Raw genomic sequence first — 19,943 nt, forward strand, 5'->3', positions numbered from 1 at the left:
CTTTTGAATGCAAAAAGATGTACCAGCAACACTTTCTTCTTCTTCTTCGTTCATGTCATTTTCACTTTTTCTAGAAGCCAGGTTTGAGCAATAAAAAACCCATCAAATTAGCCTGAAACCTTATTTAAGCAATTTTATATTGTCAGTTAAAAGAGCTGGTAAGTACATGCTTTTGTATTGCAAGGATAACAAAGGCCTCATCATAAAGGGCTTCCAAATATAAAAAAGTAGCTCGTATTAAGTAAGGTTAAATAAGATATGGCAATCCTTATGTTTTTAGCACTTTCTGTTGGAGATTGTCATCAGAGAGCGTTTTTTTTTATATGGTTCATCAATGCATCTGCAGAAGAGAGAGACTGATAACAATCAGAAATGTGTATTGCATATGGGGAGCCTCATCTTCAATGTAATTTACTTGTGAAATTCATGTTGCAACTGTATACATGATAGGGGCTTGAGTGGCAGTCAAAGTATGCAATACTGTTCCCTTTTGCTTACTGATGTATCTTCTGCCACCAATGCTTGAAAAGTGCCAGGCAGGGAACTAAGCCGATTTCTGCCAGATTTTTTAAGGTCACGGTACAGTTTGATTAGCTATGTCAGAAGAGGATAAGCAGATGAACGATAATCCTTATGGTGACAGATGTGACATACACCTTGTTATTGACCAACTTATTTATGGAACAAGGAGCTTGCTTACCCTGAAAGGTCAAAGTGAGATTTCCCACAAAATCCCATTGGTTTTTTTTTTGGTACATCCAGCACTAAGGTGTAAACCTGACTTTGTGAATAACAAAGAGATGTACAAAAATGGATTAATGCCTTTCAGCTGCTTCTTTTGATACAGGAGCAATGAGGCACTGCCTTTCATACCCTCCCATGCATTTTGGAAAGCCTGTTCTCATATGCATTATAAGGGCATCATTTATAGTAACACCAAGCAGGTGATGATTACTGCAATATTAATGGCATCCTAGCTCTTCACCGACCATCATTAATAGCTGACTTGTAGCTGTAGCAACAATATGAATTTCCAATATCCAGCACATTTGGATACAAAAAGTCTGGGAGCATCAGCAGTTCAGAGGACACATAAACATACCTAAAAGTACACTAGATATAAGACTGCTGCCCTCTGCCATGCAGATAACCTGTCTTGGCATCATGTCAGTAACTGCTCTTCCATCATTTGTTTCTTCCACAAAGGAAATTGTTAAGAGATCTTCCTACCTTTTAATACCCTGGAGGTTTTTTTCACTCGTTTCTCAGATTTAGGCTTTTGTAAAGTTTTATAAAAAGTCTTTGACAGACAACAAAACACATGCAGTTTGCTGGCACTCTTTTCAGTTTCAAAACCACATAATAAATTTTTCCACACATTGATAAACTACATTTTAAAAGTGTGTTTTCTGGATATCTAGATAATCAACAACACAATGAATATAAACATTTTCTATAAATAGTTTACCATATGGCTATCATTCTCAACAGATGGTGTCTGTGTATTCACTAGAATATACAAGAGCTATGCAAATTTTGCCCTGCAATCATTCAAAATTCTAAAGACTTTCTTACTTCAGTTTTATCAAGCTTAATCAAAGTCAAAACACATAATTTTATCACCTAGCTCTAATATGGGGAACAAATGCCACAACTTATTAACAAATGAATTTGCAAAAGGCAGTAGAGTTGAAAGGATTTTAATAAAGAGACACTAAGTACAAGATTTTCTCAGTCCTAGGATAGCACTCTGCTGATAATGATAGTTTTTATCTACCGAAAAAGCAGACCCACTTGTAAACACCCCAGTAGCTCATCAGAAAGAATGCAGTTTGGACAATGTTATGAAAAAAATCTATAGTCCAAGGAATCTGAGAGTTTATACATATTTTGCAGCGAATATCCTCATATGCATTATAAGGGCATCAATTATAGTAACACCAAGTAGGTGACAATTACTGCAGTATTAAAGGCACCCTAGCTCTTCACTAACCATCATTAATAGTTGATTTGTAGTTGTAGCAAGAAAGTCTACTAGAAAGCCTACAGATTTTAGCCAATTTTAGTAAAAAACAAAGGTACTCATTTTTGACAGTTTCCTTAAAGCAAATATATAAGCATCTCCATGCTTTCTACTTTCAGAAGGTGATGGGCAATTTAGAATATCTATCAAGACAACACATGACCAAAAGTTGCCTAGATACTTGGTCTATCCTGTCCCAACTTAAAACTATTTAGAGCTCATATCACTGTATAAACACTTTCTGGAAAGTTCTTCTTGAGCTACACTGTTCCTTATCTGCTGGAAATCATATTCTAGTTTTCAGTATGGACATTTTTATAACATTTCTCTTCCACTTGAACAAATACTAGTTTTAATTTCTATAGTTTTTCTAACTTGTTACTGTTTCTCACCTGACGCACTTACAGTAAAAATAACCCATTCCCCTCTCAGTTATTAAGTTGTTAAGCCTTCTGTTCTGAAGGTCCTGACAGTTGTTGGCTTTGCCAGTCATGAGCACTTCTCTGGCGGTTCCTATAGCTCCCAGGGTGCTCCTGCAGCAGGATCTACATCATTACAACTAAATCACTACTTGTCCCTGCATAGACACCAGTGCTTTGTGAAACTTCCCTAAGTGTAGAGGAGGGAGTCCCAGTCATTCCTCCTCAGAACTGCAAGTTACTACAATACTGGATAATGGCTTTACAGGTATCTAAAAATGATTTTTTTTTTCTCCTCTTTCTAGTGATGGGAATAGCTTCACATTATCATATATTCAGTGCACCTGAACTGCAGAAGGCAGGTCACATCTCAAAGCCCAGCAAAATAATATTATCTTCTAACCATGTGCAAGTTGCCAAGATATTGCTCTGAAAATAAATGGTCATGAATTTAACTTATATATAAAGGAGAGTACATAAACAAGAAGGATAATGCATGGTACTGTGCTCTGGAATTGTGCCTCAGTGTCGACAACACAACAACTATTTTCCTACTGCTAAGTAAAATTCCTGCAGATTTTCAACACGCTGATTTGGCCAGACAGTAAGAATTGTAACTTCATGAGCAGGAAACTAATTAGAAGTTATGGGTAATTAAATAACAATTGCTCTTTTTTAATACATGTATTAAAGGTAAGGAATCCCTATTTGATACTGGAGTGGCTAAGGATGAATAAGTGAGTCCACGACTTGAAACAGCAGCATGCATCTGTTAAGTATGAAGATATTTTTTAAAACTTGTGTAAATCAAGTTCATAATTCAATTAGTTGAATGTTAATGGTCTTATTACTAAAAGATACTGTTTCAAGTATAATTGAGAAATACCTTTTAACTTTTATTCTTTCTGCTTGAAAAATATATATATATGTAATACATACACATATATATTATTTATTTTTGAGTAAATTAAAATCAGATGAGTTGAAATCTGTTAAATTGAATGGGCTTAGTTCTTGCTAAATTAATATTTTGTCAAATGCTTTATATTGATTCAGTGTTGCTCAAAACTTTTTCTCAAGTATGCCATTTAAGTTTGTTAACTTAAGTTTTAAGTTTTGACTCTTGAGGAATAACTTGTCAGTATTCTTCCCTTGCATCTAACTCACGGTACACCCCTGTAAGCCCTTCTGATGGACTCAGTGAGAAAATTCTGGGGCCTAACAACCACCATATCTTTTATTTTAAAAATTTCCTGGACACTTTTACTTTGAGGATCATAGGAATGCATGGATTAGATTCACATTATTGTGTGAAGCCAGCAATGAGTAATAGACAACAATTCATTCCCTTTTTAACCAGTCCTAGAAGTCTTTTACTTTCCCCTAACCACCAACCAATTAATTTGCCTAATACTTGCTGGCTCTGGGACAATGCTCTCATAACACCCTCTCACCTAACTCAGTCATTAACTAGGTTAGGGGAGCATTTGCCTTGTAAATTAGTCCCCTAAGCATTTTCACTTTTTTTTTTCCTCAAAAGAAAGATCATGCTTTTTTACCTTCATATGCAATTGACAGTATTTTTTCTTGAAATACAAAAAGGAGGAGATAAATATCATTCCAGCATCAATGTGAACTGGTAAAAATATTTTTGCCTGCACATATGTAACTATTCAAGGAAAGCTTTAGCATGTGTCAAAGAAAGGAGTAATTAAAATATTACGGTGCCCCACTTTATGGCTCTGGCACAGTTCAAGTAGTGCCTGTGGTTTTGTTTAACTCATTTCAGGAGGGAAACAGTAGAAACAGGAAGTCCACCATAAATCGGAGGTCAAAATAATCACATGTTCATTCAAATTGAACATTAAGTCTTGAGCACAAGTAAGGCTGAAATTTATCCAGCTCTAGGAAGGACCATGAACAATCACCTAAAGATAGGGCTCACCTGAGTCTTAGTCAGACTTACTCAGCATAGCTTCCTTGAGTAGCTGCAAGAACAGCTAGAACTGTCCTAGTCAGCTGGAAAGTATGAGCATACACATATTAGCTATGATAAAAATAAAGTCACATAAAGAGAAGTTGTGATGATAATGCTGGTTGCTATGGCAGATACTGGATCAACTATTATACTTTATGATCACAGTGGATCTAAATGATTTGTTGGTTTGTAGAGAGGTTGAAATAATAGATCCATGCTCTAATTATTAATTACTTGTATAATGTCACTTCTAGATGAGAATTTCCTTACCATGTAGAAGGGCAATGAATGAAGACATTTTCAAATTAGGAAAGATGACAACAATTAGGGAATTTATTAAATTAAAGAAAATAGATTATATGACAAAGGTGTGAAATACAGAAAAGGACAGAGGAGGCATACACATGATTTCTTCTGAATGTCTAAAGAGCGATCAAAAGAAAAATAAAATTTTATTTTAAGGGAACAGTGGATATGATATGTCCACACAAAATATTTCCTCTGCAAATCACAGCAGTCCTCTGCTCCCTTGATGACAATAACATAAAGCAAAGTTCAAGAACCAGTTTTAGTCTAAGAGTTTCTATGACAGTCTCTTTTATAAGGACAGTCTACATCATTTTTAACGAAGGACATGAGACAGCAATCAACAGGAGAACCATCAAAGTAAAAAAAAAATAGTACTGTATTGTCTCTGACATTTAACACAAAAAGTCTGTGAAGTTTCACATTCTGTCTGGTAACAGGTAACAACATCAAGAAGAGAACAGAATAACAAGTTTTAGCTGGCATGATTTTCTGTGCAATTAAACTTTCGGAGAAGAACAATTTGGTTTGAGAAAGAAGTAATCTGATTCAAATTAAGGCAGAAAACTCAAATCAGACTGTACAAGTATTTTATAAATGAAAGGAAGGAATAATTAAATGTTTAATAATAACTGCTAGTGCTAAATGAAGAAAATGGGACCAAAAAAACCCCAAAACCGGTATGACATGCAAATTCGCACACTTTTGAAATTGCCACTCTAGTTTCTAGATAGAGGAACAGTCCCGTTCAAAAGATGACTGATAAGATCTTAATAGGTATCATCAGGAAGATTCAGGATTAAGGGAATGTCTTAGTATAGTCTGCAACATGTAAATTTTCCAGTTTTCACAGGTGGAAAAAATTAATGAAAAAGAAACAAACAAAAAACAACCCCCTCCCCCCAAAAAAATTCCACCTAAATTTTTCTGAATTTAAGAGATTGCTGCTTCTGAATTAAACAGTTACATTTTACAAGTGAAAAGGAAATAAAATATGAGAATAAGTATCATTAGTTAAAAGCTATTAAAGAAACATTTTCTATTTTTAGCTACATTTGTCACATCCCCAACTGAATTTAAGATATTTTGCAACTTGAATAAACATAGACTAAATTCTGTGCTGAAATTTTGCAGTAGATGTTTGCAAAAGTTACTAATTTTTTTTCAAAGCATTATTTAAGTGCAATATCAACATATATTCATATACTTCTGTCTCAGACAGAAAGAACAAATTATACACCTCAAAACAGGAATTGAAAGCCATCTGAGTATGGAACAAATACTACAGAAAAAATGCTGCTCCATTTTAAAACTGCGTATTTAAAAGAAAATGCAGAATTCATTTTATTTATACATTTCACCAGTAAAATCTTTGTGTATCTACTATTACAAAGTCAAAAATACAAAAGGAAAATGTGATCATTTGCCAAAGTCCTGTTACCTGTGAGTCAGCAGCACCCTGAAGGCCATCTGATTCAGTCCCAAATAACCTGGCAGCAATCTTGACCAATCCCAGTTCCATTCAGTAATGGCTGACTGTTGATACATGGCAAGAAGCTAGTTAGTCATTAATCAGCATTAATATGATCAGTATATTAAAGCTCCAGCTGCGATATACTAACCAAGGAGGGGGGTCTAGAATGAGGACTTAGAAAGATTATATCAATCATGTCCATAGAAGAAGGCGTTTATTCCAACAAAACAGCAATTAATTAATTAGGGAAATAGCCACTATTTATAAAAAGATAAATCAGTTTTTTGAACCATTATTCTTCCAACAGTTGATGGCATTCTGATTAACTACTTTGTCTGAGAGCTTTACTCTTTGTCCAAAAAGCAAAATAGTTGGTAACTTTCTATGTAACAGCAATTTGCATTTTCTGCTGTCAGCAAAAAGTTTTGTGAAAAATTTGGTATAGCTGGAATTCAAGAAGTAACCTGTATCATAATTAGAGTGATTCAATGCTGTACTATAAACAGCATTAAATCTAGACAATGTATACAAATATAACTCCATATTGCTTATTTAATAAACCAAAGCAATTTACATCATCAATGGGCAGACAAAAGACCATACACAACATCCTTATTTTTAAAAAGTAGTAAATTCTGTTACATAATATTCCTTTTCATTGTCAGCAGTGGTCAAGTAGTGACTGCCATTCAATGTTCTTGGGAGGAAATAAGTACAAAGTAATTGTTGTAATAGTAAAATAGCACTGAGTAGTTAAAAAAAGTTTAAGCAAGTCAAAACAATGGAAATAAACCTAAACAACAATAAAGTGTAACTTGGAACACATATTTTTCTTCTTACAGACAGCACTTGGTTCCTCTGGGAGAGCAGAATCATTGCAATCCCTCCTATTCCTTCCATCCATATTTTATCACTTTCCTTTTCCTTACTTAATTTACTCTCTAACCCTCATCTTTTACATGCATGTTAAACTAAAGTAGAAAAACAAGGGTGAAATACAGAGTATGAAACGGAAATAAGGGTAACAAGAAAAAAATAAAATACTGAGAAAGTGGAAAGTGAATGAATAAGGAAAGGTTCCTTGTCAATGTTCTGATATCTTCTACAGGCATTGGCAATTATTTTTAGTGGAAACCAGACACTCAGCTGTACTCATCACTGTTTTATAAACAGACAGTCCCACACCACTAAATCAAAATGCAATTTTATGGTAAAGGGAACTGAACTATTTAATAACATTATTAAGCTTGGAAACAGAATCAGAGAAGAGTATTATAGAATGATTGGGGTTTGAAGGGACCAGAAAGATCACCTTGTTCCAACCCCTTGCCATGGGTAAGGTACACCTTTCACTAGACCAGGTTTCTCAGAACTCTTTCCAGCCTGGCCTGAAATGCTTTAAACAGATGGGGTAATCACAACTTCTCAGTGCCTCACCACCCTCACAGGAAATAATTTCTTTCTAACCTCTAATCTAAAGCCACTTTCTGTCAGTTTGAATCCATTCCCTTTTGTCCTGTCACTACATGCTGTCCTGGGTTGCAGTATATTCTATCACCATCCTCATGTACTGTTGAAACCAGGTGAGGCAGTGCTCCCTGCCTCCCCCCCCCCCCCCGGGCTACCTTCTGTTAATGGGCCCATCAATGCCCTGCCCCATGACTCATAGATAACTTCCCCCTGTATTGTCCCCTGTTAATGGGCCCACCACTGCCTTGCTGCATGACTCAGAGATAACTTCCTCCTGGACTGTTTTCTGTTAATGGCTCATCAAGGCCTTATCTCATGACTCACCATCCCATTGTGAGATGCTCCTCCCCGAGGGAGGAGCCAAGCATTCCATACTGGATATAAGCTGAGAATTCGAACACCACGGCAGCCCTTACCTACGGGACTTCCAGAGGACAGGAGCTACTGCTGGACTTTCAGCTGAAGACCAGACCCCCTTTCTTCCAGAGGATCACGCTTCAACAAGACCACCTCATCTGGACGACTACCATCACCCTAACAGGGTTCCAGGCTGTATTCTGACTCTGTCAGTGTTTTTGATATTATTGCATTTATTCTTTTTATCATTTTCCTATTAAATTATAATTCTGACTTGCGATCTCGCACTGGTTTGATTTCAAACTAGTACACATGCTCATGAAAAATCTTCTCCATCTTTCTTGTAAGCTTCCGTCAAATACTGCAAGGCTGCAATTAGGTCACACCAAAGCCACCTCTTTTCCAGGCTGAACAATTGCAATTCTCTTGGCCTTTTGTCATTGGAGACGTGCTCCATCCCTCTAGTGATTTTGGTGTCCCTTCTCTGGATTGGCTCCAACAGCTCTGTGTCCTTCCTGTGCTGGGGACTCCAGATCTGCATGAAGCACTGCAGGGGGAATCTCATCAGGATGGAGTAGAGGAGCAGAATCAACTCCCTTGACTGGCTGGTCATGCCCCTTTTGATGCAGCCCATGATACACTTGACCTTTTGGGCAGAATATGAGGAAGAACTTCTTTACTGCCTGGGTGACTGAGCACTGGAACAGACTCCCCAGAGAGGCTCCTTCACTTGATATACTCAAGAACCATCTGGACACAATTCTCTGCCCACGTGTTCTGGGATGACCCTGCTTGAGCAAGGAGGTTGGACCAGATGACTCACTTTGGTCCCTTCCAATCTTGCCTGTTCTCTGGTTCTATGACTCATGACTGGAAGGTCCCTTCCATTTGAAGCTATTCTATGATTCTTTTGATTCAAAGGTTCTATAAAGCATGTTTCTCTGGAATGAGAAGCCTTGAAAAGCCTTGTGGAATTGGTATTTGTCTCCTTTTTCAGGATATTAACACTTTGGTTGCAACCTAACAATGAGTAAGCATCCATTAAACAACTAAGAAAAACAAGTATATTTTACAGCAATATAACTGATGAAATAGACCAGATAGTCAAAACTGGGCTAGGAGATTACACTGTATATAAGCAGAGCTGCACTGAAAAAGGATGCATCTCCATACAAGTCTGTAAAGTGAATTTCATGTTACTGTAATACCACTTCTTTTCAAATATTTGAATTGAATGCTGGAATCAAAAATGTTGATGGCATATTAAGAATATATGAGAAACAATGGCGTAAGATTTTTAAGTATCAAAGCAGTATCAGAAACGATTTAACATTTTGTGTAATGAATTGGTCATGGGGTGCTCCAGCAGAGGTTTAGGCAACCAGATCTCTTTCCTTTAATATTTCCATTATCAGGAAACTAAATTCCCTAAAAAAATTATAATCCTTTACATATTACAAGCATAATTTGAAGAAAAACAGAGACATGGATGTTTTTTTTTCTTTCTTTGTTTTACCCCTGCTTAGTCTCACTGTTTTGTAAAATTATGTATTTCTAAAGCACTCTTTACTTAACTGTTCAACATGGCTGTGAAAGACCCATGAGGAAGATTCTAAATGTGAACTTAGAGTTCTGACATGATTTTTCAAAGGACTGAGAATAACAACTGCACAGATGCAATAAATGTCATTGATATGATGGGCTTTCCCTCCGTATACTGAACACAGGAAGTGTAAGTAAATGTAAATTGCTCTTACATGTAAGAATTCCAATAAAAGAAAAGCATGGTAATGGCTTTTTGAACATTGTGGTATTGCAGAGGGTACCCTCCTTAGATTCACAAGAAATAATATTCCTTTCTGCTTCATTAAATGTGAACACACATAAATAATTCCATTTTCATACATTCAGTCTTCGTAATGAACATAGTAAGACCAACGAGTAAAAATTATACTGTAACCAAGGTTTCAGATTTTCACAAACCTGATTGAATACTTTTGCACAAGATTGTCTGTACACCTGGAAAGGGTTGAAGACAGGCTGCTCTTCGCTGCCCTTCAGTGTCAAAGGTGGGCATTGACTCGAGGTAACACCATCTTCAGAATTCTCACAGGACAGCTGCTCTTTCAAATACTCCTTTTAGAAGAAAAAGCAACCACAGAATAGTACAGGCCATCTAGCTTTCTAAGTGAAATTTGCCTACACTTCAAGCATAAGTTTATAGAACTCTTGATGGAAGTTCCTTTTAATATAGTGGGGAATTAACAATCTCTTAAAAAACAGAAACCTTTTAAAGAATACCATCGTTTTACAATGAACAAGAAAGAACCTTGAAAAGCATGCACCCAACTTAAGCAAAATAGAATAATCTAACCTATTGTTTTGAAATACTTGTAAAATTATTTGTATAAATTCTCATTGTATATATATATATATATATATATATATAAATATATATATATGCTAGATATATGTAGAAGTGAACAACAAATGTTTTTCATATCTTTTGAATCAAACTTTTTAGAAAACTCTCAACTATTACTGTATAACTCAATTATTTGATTAACGTGTTCTAGCCATGTTATTTAAACACAGGAAATAAATATTTTCCCACTCTTCAAAGCTATTTTTAGCTGCTTAAGCATTCAAGCACTAGAAGCAGTATGATTTGAATTGCAATTTTAGAAACTATACTGTAACATATGCATGATTATTTTGGACACAATCTTTTCTGTTTTCACTTCTTGGACTACTATGCAAATAAATCATCGTTGCAGGGCAGTAAAGTGTTTTGATTAAATAGAACCATTTTACGAAGAACTATGTAATGAAACATTTACACATCTATTTGCTGGAAGGACTACTGTGATTAAACAGTTTATTGTTATTAAAATGAAGTCCATAACATGGAGCAAATAGAGGTGAGTCATTAGGATGGGTGGATGCAAATGCTCCTCTTATTCAAAGTCCTACTGAGATGGAATAACATGCAAACTACCTACCAAGGCATCCTGTGCTTCTCAGTAGGTCTTTCTAAAAGAAGACTTTCAGCATCTGTTTAAACTTGCATACCTATGGCCTAAGCTAAAAGACACAAGCTCACTTTCAGGCCACACAGACTGTAGCTGTTTCTCCCTTGAGTTGGTACTAGCCACTATGTGTTGTGAGATCAGCCAGGAAAAAAAAAGTTTCATCCAGATAAACTAGCCATAGGGATTCTAGTACTAGTAAAAAGGGGGGACCTAGGAGTAGAAAAGAACAAGGGCAAGAGAAAGAGAAGGACTGTCTCTCTGCTGGTTGCCAAATGTTACATCTTAGTCTCACAGAATAGTCTTAGTGTATGGAAAAAGACCTCAACTAACCAAAAGAAGAAAAACAAATTAAGCTTCTATTGCTTAAAATAACATTCCACAAAGCAACTGTGGAAAACATATCCTGTTTTGGCTATTTTTACTCAGCTTTTCAAAAATATCTGGATATTCATTCATTCATTCATTCATTCACTCATTCATTCATTCATTCATTCACTCATTCATTCATTCATTCATTTATTCCTTTATACCATAAAAAAGTTTTCAAAGCCACAGTGAAGGAGGTTAAATAAAAGCTATTTCTGTACATCTACCAAATTTTCATATACTGCCTTCCATGTATACATTTAAAAAAAATCTGTAGACTATAGCAACCCAGTCCTCTGGAACTGTAACAGAACCAACAAAGAAGATTGTGTTGCTTTTTCTGAAGCAGTACTGAAAATACCTGTCCATGTGTTGCCAGATGAATAACTGTTTGCCCAGCTGGTGAAAAAATACAATGCTTGTTTTTCAAAACCAGTAGTCTAGAGAAAGGTGCAATACATATTCTGTAGGATCATGTTAAACATTAACAAGATAATGAAGCAGCCTGGGTATGTCATCTCAGCTCCCTTTTTGGAAAGCAACACCAGTTCACTGAACAGGTAACTTTGGGGTCTGGGACCACTGGAGACCACCAGAGGGACCCCTGGGACAGATGAACACATGTGCAAAGCAGGGGGGAACATGTTACGGTCTCAAGGAAATTATTATTATATGTATGTTCATTCTGGGAAAACCAATTAATATGTATACAAAACATAGTATATAAAGCAGGAGCTTTTCTGGACTTGACATGCACAGTTTTGGTGGAGATACCCCTGTGGCATCTGGTGCTGAAATAAAGAATGCCTGCTTCTTAATGCTACAGTGGTAGTGCAAGGAGATTTTGATCAATTTCGGTAACACCTGCTTGCCAGGGTTCAAAAAATTCAAGTGGTATACAGCTGACCTCAGTAAAAGTATTTTTCTGTCTTTAATAAAATGCTGTGGGTTTGGTATTGATGAAGAGACTTATCCAAGAATAGTAAATATAGTACATTAAGATCTTCTTTAGTATAGCAAATATTGTAGGCTCTGAAAGGGTCATGTTTCAAAAATATGAAAATATTAAATCACATCTGTAAACATATAAGCTATATCCTCACTGCACTGAGTGGGCATCAAACTAAGTATACAGAATATTATTGAGCCTGACACCTCAGAAGAATTATCTCTTTGGTTGTCATTACTAAAAATTATTGTTAGTTTTGGCAAACACATAAAGGGCTGTGTTATAGATGGGTAATGTGATGGTTGGCTCTGGCAATTAAGAGATGAATATTATGTGTATGTTGAGAGAAGTTATATTGATGTGTAGTTACGATATTGTAGTTTGTTGTTTAGACTGCCTTGCTAGTCAGGACCTGTGGCAGGAGAGCGAGTTCCTGTGCCCTTGCTTGGGCAGCCGGAGCGGGCAGGCTCCTTACTGAGAGGCGGCAACACCTGAGCTGCAGCCAGGGTGCAAGAAAGCAGCTGCAGCCATGGACAGCGAGGAAGAGCTGACTGATGGACTCTGTGAGGGGCCAGGGCTGCCTGATGCAACCCCAGGGGTGAAAAAGGTGGAGCAGTCATTTTGTAGAGAGCTCATGGCTGCCGCAGTCACCAACTCGCAGTGCGCTGTCCTTTTTCCTTGTTCAGTTCTTTGTTCTATTTTTAGGTTTTTAATGAACTCTTGAAATTTTTCAAAGTGAGCATCGTTTCTCACAAATGGGGACTCGTCCGGGATTTAAAAACCTCGTCTCCATGGCCCTGGGAGATTTCGTAGGAGAGGTGCGCTCCCACCCCATTTGGTGGCTTGAAAAACTTCTGGAACTATCGGAGATTGCAGGTTAATACCTTGGTGACAACAAAGATTGGATAATGAAAAAGAAAGGGGGAAGAAAGGAAGAAGGCCCCCTAAAAAAACTGCAGATGAGGATTGTGACTATTTGCATGTGTGGGAGCCGAGAGCGTGCTTGGGGTGTGAGTGAGGTGGTTACTGTGTAAATACAAAGTTCTCATAATTACTTTGGCCATAACAAGAGCCCACAATGTGAGTGTACTCACCCCAGCTCCACGGGTTGGTGACCGGGACCCGTACCTGATCCATCAGAGCTAAAAGGATATTGGATGGTTGGGCTGATACAGGGCAGGACGCGAAGTAAGAGGAAAGCGGGGAACTGCAAAAGGTGGGCTCCGCAAGTGAAAGGGGTAGGGAAGAAACTGCAGGCGGGACCCGTAGTAAGAGGGAGGCTGGAGAACCATGGACAGCGGGATGTGTGTGCAAGAGGGGTAGAAAATATCGTGGGCGAGAAGCAGAGTGAGAAGGAAGCGGGAGGACCGCAAAGTGGCGGGACGTGAGTGAGAGAGGAGTTAAGATTTAAGAGGAATTAGATCAGCGGGCCGCTCTCTTCCGAGGCGCGGAGGAGCCGCGGGACCGCCACATGGGCGGAGGTGCCTGGAAGCGGACGCAGGAACGGCGGACCGGGAGTTGTGTGGGGTTTTCCGAGCGGGGACCGCGGGGTCGCCGTGTGGGCGGCAGCGACTGAAAAGGCTGAGCGCTGTGAAGACCGGCACTGCTGACAGTCAGAGACCAGCCCAGTTGTGCACGGGTTTCCCAAACACCAAAGGGGCCACGTGTGCGGTCGAGCGCCAGGCACAGTAAAACCCCGGTGCCACAGGCGCGCCTGTACAGGCTGCCAGCGGCGATCCAGAAACGCCAAGCGCGGTAGCGCCCAGCAAGGTTGGCCCAGTAACAGGGTTTCCAAACGGGGGACCGCCGAGGTCCGCGTGGGCATTGTTCGGCGGCTGCCGGCGTCCGTGGAGCGGAGAGCGCCGGGACGCGGAGCCGCGGCGATTCCCCGGGGCGCACGCTACCCCTGCGCCTGCTCGGTGCAAGTACAGCGCCTGGGGAGCAGCTCCCAGCCCGCCGCAGTGCCGGACGCCGAGGGGTAGCCGAAGCTCCCAGTGGGTAGACCGGGAGAAAAGCGGGGGAGCCGGTGAGCAGCGAAGCCGGGACAGGCGCCTCCCGCCCCGCTCGGGTGTAAGTGAAGCGCGCCGTGGTCAGCTTCCAGCCCGCCACGGCACCGAACGGCGGCCGCGATCGCGGCCCCAGGAGCGGGATCGAGACGGAGAGGGAGGCGAGGTGCGGGCCTCAGCCCCGGACCACCCCCGCGCAGGCGGCTGTCTGCGAGTTTCCCGCTTCCGAGGGGAGCTGCTAGGGCAGAGCTCGCCCTTGCCGAGGCCGCGCAGTGATGGGCGGTGATACCGGAGAAGAGATAGCTCTGTTAGGGCTCGTTCGGCCTCGCTCGTCAGCCCCATTGCGGGGGGGACAGTGACTCAGTTAATCTCTCACTAGTTCTCCAGACCTTGTCTAGTTGTTTACCTTTGCTTTCTTAGAAGAAAGTAAGGTTTGTTTTGTTCTCTTTTTATTTTCTTTCTTTTCTCTCTCTCTCTCTTTTTTCTTCTCTCTGTTGGGAGGGGGGCTTTTGTTACGAAAGGCTGTTAGAAAGATGGGTGGGTCTAAGAGCCAGTAAAAAATCCCCAAGGGGAGGGAGACATTAAAAGATACCCCTAAACAATCCCTTAGAGAGAAGACTAACTCGGTGATGTGACCCCAACACCAAAAGTGATAATAAGGTTATCCAGTATATAGAGATATAGTATAGAGTTGTATCATAGGGAGGACTGAGAGGCAGACTGGGTCCAACCAGGTGTACCGGCCATGATGTGAGTCAAAAGAAGATTGGATGTGTCAAGTTTTAAACATCCGAATAAAAATTGAAGAACAACCCCAGTACAGATCAGGTAGAGAGAACATCTCACTGAACAATCCGAATAGCTCTAGCTTCTCAGTCCTTTCAAAAGAAAGCTTTTCTGCACCCCACTGTCCAAAGAAAAAATCCTGAATTTGAGAAAAACACTGGCTTGGGGTGTGCTTTGTTTTCTTCCTTCCTTTTCCCCCTCCTACCCTTTTCTCTGTGAACACTTAATTTTTAACCAAGTGTAACACAGAACAGTCATTCTCCACTCAAATTTAACACTAGCAGGTGCTATTTCTCTCTCAGGTTAAGAGAAGAGCTTGAGTGTCAAAAGCTTATTTTTCCAAGCATAAATCAGTGATTTCAAAATACCTTTTCCTCTTCCAGTCCAATATGAAATCTTAATGAACTCTGTTTCAAGGTCACTGTCACCTGTTCACCTGTAAACAGGCCTAGAGCTTTCCTTGCTGTGTGCCTGATCCCCAAGAGAGTGTGAGCTGCCCTACGTGGTAATAAAGATCACAGGTAACTCCCTTCAGTTGAGGGGTAGGAAGAACCCCTTGACAAAACACAACAGTATAGCTACTGCCACCTGTACTACCCCGTCCCTTCTTCTCCTGAACCACTGAACAGCCCCACTGGAATAGCAAGAGCTGAGCCTAGAAATTGCTAATTCTTCTAATCCTCCCCTTTATGTTAGTCAAGATCGTAGAAAAGACAGAGCACCAAAAGGGTGTTCAGTTTTGTGTCCTGCCCTTGTAGGGTGAGAGGCAAGAATCTAACATGGTCTCTCTTTGACCTTTCCTTTAAAACAGTACTGCCTATTCCTACCCCAAAGGCACTCTTTACCCCATCGGTAACATCAGTCTGTGAAACTACACAGTTAAACATTGCCTAGAGGGGGGTAGTAGACACTAGATGTCCTACTGTTCTCGTTCCAGAAGGGCTACGGGGAATGCTGTGCATGTGTGTACCAGTGTGTGTGTGACTCTGTGCACATGTGTGTCAGTGTGTGACTACACGCGTTGAGCCTGCATGTGCCAGGTGCTGAGTGTCAGTGTGCATGGGCTGCATGCATGTGTGTTTTCTAGCGTGCCCAAGTGTGAAGGTACACCTCCTGTTTTGGACCAGCATACAAGTGTGCTGGTGTGTACAGTACTTTGCACACGTATGTGCTGATTTGTGCATGTGTTGTGTGCATGTGTATTAAATTGCACACTCTCAAGTGTGAGTTTGGACACAGCTCTGTGTTTGTGAGTGTGCACAAGCTCTGTAGGTGTGAGCATGGCCCTGTGCGATATACGTGTGCTGTGTGCATTGCTGTGTGTATGTGTGTTGAATTACACACTCTGTAGTGTAAGTTTGTGCACAGCTCCGTGTGTGTGCTGCTGACAGGTACCACTGTGCACTGGGCTCTGTGCAAATGAGCAAGTACCTGTGTGTGTGTGCACTACTGGCTCTGCATGTGCCCCTGGGTGCACACATGGGCTGGGCACACGCAGAGACATAGCTCTAGATACACAGCTCTGTGCATCTGGCTGCTGAAAACAGACGAGTCTGTGTGTGTGTGTGTCGCTGCTGAGCTTTTAGGGGCTTAGTAGCCCCTAGCACTCTTTTTCTCATAGAAAAAAAGTATTTGCCTCTGCATTTCCCTTTTATAGCTGTTAAAGCAAAAAGAGGCTGCCTGCACTAGAAAGAAGGGGAGGCATCCTAGGCACAGACAGTCCCTCTATCCCTTTTCTCTGGGAGAACTGTCCTTTCCATGACCTCAAGGGCGGGACAGCCTGGCAGAGCTGAAAACCCAGCTGGGTACAGGAAGAGCAGGTGGCTGTGGCCAAAAATCTTTTGCTAAACCCAGAAAATTTTGGGCAATGCTGGTAGTAAATCCTGATGTAGTGTTGCCTTCCTCTAGTCACTGTCCCTGTACTGTTGAGTGGGTAACTGCCAATATTCTTTCTCTCTAGACCTGCTTGCTCTACCTTGATCAAAAAGAAGACTCCTTTTAGTCTTTTTCAATAGTTGCCTGTCCTGTTTGTCACCTTTCTCACAAAGTCACCCTCTTCCATCCTATGTGCAGCCCATGGTTTTAATCAGTGACAGCAATAACCAGATCGGTGACAGCAATAACCAAATTGGTGACAGCTGCCACTTTGCCTTTCATTTATCAGCATAAAACAACAGCATTTTCTCTTGTCCTGAGAAATGTGGAGTCCATGCTACTGGCATATCTCCACAGCCTAGAGGGGCAGACACCCAAGTCTTGCCTGTGCAAACAAGCCTAGAGCATCCTAGAGACCCTGAGAACCAAAGATTGGCGGAGGGCGGGGGTGGGGGTAACCTGGTAAACATTGCTGCTACAAGAAAACTGAGCTGGGATAAATCCACCTATTTATTAGAGAAAAATTATTTGCACTTTTAGGTTGGGCTTTTTATGCTGATGGATTTCTTTTTACCTGTGAGTTCAACTAAGATAACTGCAGTGTCTCTGCTGGATGTGATGGCCAGGGGACATGTGCCTGCAGTTCATAAACCAGCATTACAGTTCTAGTCAGGCCGGCAAGAAGATTGCCTGACTTCTGCTGCTTCTTGCTTCTCCTGTAAGCCCCCAAGATGTCCAAAAAATAGTCAAGCTTCCATCAGCCAGCTCAGAGACTGTTTTAAGTAACACTTTAGGTGGAAAATTTAAATCGTATTAATATAATTGTCCTATTTTAATAGATGGGGATTGCAATTATTGGTTGAGGGGAGGTACACAGGGAACAGTGAGAAGTGCTAGGATAATTCATATGGGAGTTAGCAAGTAGAGTAAGACAGGAACCAGAGGGCAAAACTGGGTTAGCCCCTATGCTTGTCACCAGGAAGATTATATAGCCCTGCTGTGGGCAGCAACCCTGTAGGCATGGTAAGGTGGGGGTACAAGCTATACTGGACTCCTACCATTCCTCAATTCTCTCTTCCCTCCAGAATCCAGTACAGATACAACTGACAAGTAGATTAAGTCAAGAATTAGATATTATTAGATTAGAATTAGAATTTAGAGTTGGCCTCCATATTTTCCATCAAGATACACCTGCCATGGGTAGCAACTCCATAGGCATGGTAGATGGGGGTAAAAAGCCAAACTGGACCTTTGTGATTCCCTTTTGTCTACTTCAACAAATTCATGTCAAGGAAAATTCTAAGGGTTTTTTCCTTTTCCTCCCACATCCCCACCCATATCAACAGATACTGTTAATTGCTTGATCCAAATGACTTAGAGAAAAGGGGTTTTTTTAATAGGTTGGTAATGTGATGATTGGCTCTGGCAATTAAGAGATGAATATTATGTGTATGTTGAGAGAAGTTATATTGATGCATAGTTACGTTACTGTGACTTGTTATTTCGATATTCTCTGTTCTCCCCACAGTCCCTTTCCCCCTGGATGGTTGCCAAGGCACAGCCTTGCTAGTCGGGACCTGTGGCAGGAGGGCGAGTTCCTGAGCCCTTGCTTGGGCAGCCGGAGCGGGCAGGCTCCTTACTGAGAGGTGGCAACACCTGAGCTGCAGCCAGGGTGCAAGAAAGCAGCTGCAGCCATGGACAGCGAGGAAGAGCTGACTGATGGACTCTGTGAGGGGCCAGGGCTGCCTGATGCAACCCCAGGGGTGAAAAAGGTGGAGCAGTCATTTTGTAGAGAGCTCGTGGCTGCCGCGGTCACCAACTCGCAGTGCGCTGTCCTTTTTCCTTGTTCAGTCCTTTGTTCTATTTGTTAAGGTTTTTAATGAACCATTGAAATTTTTCAAAGTGAGCATTGTTTCTCATGGCTGTAAGCTGTTTTGAGTACTACAGTATTTATTAAATTTTTTTTATAAAATCAGATCTCTATTTTCAAATTCAGCTTTGAAGAGTCCATCCATATATTTACTTAAGAGTTGGACTTGATGACCCTTGTGGGTCCCTTCCAACTCAGAGTATTTTGCAACTTTTACATATTCCTTTTCACCTGCTTTTCTAAGGAATATTACTGAGAACAATTTCTTGTCTCATCATTTTGTTTCTTCATATGATTACTAAGCACTGTAGCATAAAGATCTCTAAACTAATTATAACAACACAATCCCTTAACATTCCAAGGAGTCTAAACAAAAGAATGGACCTTTGAATAAACAATAAAATCTATTTCTTGACAAGCAGGCACATAAAACATAATTTAGGTTTTGAAAAATAATATTGAAAACTGCATTATCATAATACCATGCTAAGCATTAAAATGTTTTGTAATGGTTTCAAAGGCAATAGAAAATAATACAGTTAAATCCTTCTATAACTCAAGCTGGTCAGGGTCTCTTCTTTTTTAAAACCATACAGTTTTTTCCACTGAGAAATGTTCTATTTTAAAGAAAGGTCTTACTAGCTGCAGAAATTCAAGGAGAGACACCTGGGATGTGGAAAGTCAGGCTGAAGTCCCTCTTCCACCTAATTCTCTTAGCTTCATACCTCCTATTGGAGCTGTTCCACTTTGTATAAATAACACCAAATACTCACAGGAGTCAGATCTTAGAGCAGGGTCTCCAAAACCCAGCATGTTCATTCTATTCCTTCAGCTAGAGTATGATTCTATTTTTGACACTGAAAGTTACAGAATGCATTTTTACCACTATTTCTACAAGGCAAAAGAACTCCAGCAGGGGAAAAAGGAGGAGTTCCATGCTGACAGCTAATGGTACGGAGGTTTGGGGAATTAGTTCAGATGTGGGAGATTCAATTCCCTGGTATAAAACAGGAAGTATAAAGATTTGAGCCT

At 40.3% G+C, this 19,943-nt stretch overlaps 1 protein-coding gene across 7 annotated transcripts in view; it reads right to left on the bottom strand.

Annotated features, from left to right (window-relative positions):
• Window positions 1–19,943, bottom strand: part of KIAA0825 (KIAA0825 ortholog) — a 237,522-nt gene that overhangs the window by 99,250 nt on the left and 118,329 nt on the right. For all 7 annotated transcript variants that reach the window (XM_015652513.3, XM_015652514.3, XM_015652516.2 and 4 more), the window contains 2 exons: window positions 10,011–10,163; window positions 6,168–6,262 (listed from right to left, as the gene is read on the bottom strand). In XM_015652513.3, the coding sequence (XP_015507999.1) occupies window positions 6,168–6,262; window positions 10,011–10,163 (248 nt within the window). The remainder of the gene's footprint in view (window positions 1–6,167; window positions 6,263–10,010; window positions 10,164–19,943) is intronic.

This window comes from Parus major, chromosome Z (assembly GCF_001522545.3).
Source record: "Parus major isolate Abel chromosome Z, Parus_major1.1, whole genome shotgun sequence".
In the NCBI taxonomy this organism is placed as follows: domain Eukaryota; kingdom Metazoa; phylum Chordata; class Aves; order Passeriformes; family Paridae; genus Parus; species Parus major.